The sequence below is a fragment of the Apis dorsata genome, unplaced genomic scaffold (assembly GCF_000469605.1).
Source record: "Apis dorsata unplaced genomic scaffold, Apis dorsata 1.3 scaffold_553, whole genome shotgun sequence".
Classification (NCBI taxonomy): domain Eukaryota; kingdom Metazoa; phylum Arthropoda; class Insecta; order Hymenoptera; family Apidae; genus Apis; species Apis dorsata.
The window spans coordinates 151,020-152,156 of NW_006263769.1; the positions used below are offsets into that span (position 1 = coordinate 151,020).

General features: G+C 22.3%; 1 protein-coding gene across 1 annotated transcript in view; it reads left to right on the plus strand.

The window, feature by feature from the left end:
* Positions 1-604, plus strand: part of LOC102674272 (exportin-2) — a 4,868-nt gene extending 4,264 nt beyond the window's left edge. The window contains exon 16 of the mRNA XM_031513015.1: positions 1-604. This exon is cut by the window's left edge and continues 1 nt beyond it. Coding sequence (XP_031368875.1) covers positions 1-119 — 119 coding nt within the window. The 3' untranslated portion in view covers positions 120-604.
* The last annotated feature ends 533 nt before the right edge of the window (positions 605-1,137 follow it).

The window sequence follows — 1,137 nt, forward strand, 5'->3', positions numbered from 1 at the left end:
CACAAGGACTTGCAAGATTGTCGCCAAGACAATTACTTAGTATTCTTGACCAAATTCCAGAACCTAATGCTAATCACCTGAGAAGCTATCTTCAAACAGTTGGCATTACCGTTGCATAATACGAACTAGATGTCCGAGATAGACTAAAAATTCATCTGATTGCTCGGAAAATAAATAACATTGAACTGAATAAATTGTAATAAAAAGGCGAAAAAAATTGTTTTTCCGGTATTTGTGTTATGAAAGCTACGAGACTGAATATTATATCACTATGTCATGTAATTGAATACTTCAACAATTATTTATCATTTTCATGTGATATATGTTTGGAGTCTGTGACTTCAGAATCATAAAAAAAAAAAGAAATGTTAACATTGTAGCACAAAAACTATTGAAATAATCAATCGCTGCGTGTTATTCATGTATAAAACATTCCTGAGGAATTATTTAAATCAATTCATATTTTGTAAAATAACAAGAACGACAAGTATATGTTTTTCTAGTTTAGTTAGTCTCTTGTTTAATAAATATGTGCATGTCTAATCAAGTGACACCATGTTAACTAATGGCCTGTGAATAAATTAATTGTTGAATACTTTTTAAACATAGATATAAAATTTTTATGCTTCTATCTTTGTAAAGATTGTTGAACAAAAGTTTTAATCGCATTTTATATTTTAAATAAATTTGTTTGTATTTTGTTCCCTCTCATGATGATCGTAGAATAAAGTATTCACATATAAGTCTTCCATAAGTAATATATGATGTAATATATCTACAACAATTGTAATTATAAAAAAAAAAAATGAAATGCAATAGCGTGATAATAATGAATAATTTCAAACAAATTATTTTTTAAATTTTTCAATAAAATAATGGCAAGCATAGATTTTTTTATATTATTAAAAATAGATTTTTTATTTATATATAAAAATAGTAATAAATTAGTAAATAATAATAATAAAATTAATAAATATTAAATATTAATGTTAAAGTAGTGATTTTAAAAAAATTTTTTACATAAAAAGATTATATTGAAATAATATATATTATAATTGAATTGAATTATTAAATTAATCACAAAAATTTTTATATAAAAAATTAAACTTTATTTAAATAATGTTTTATACAATTATA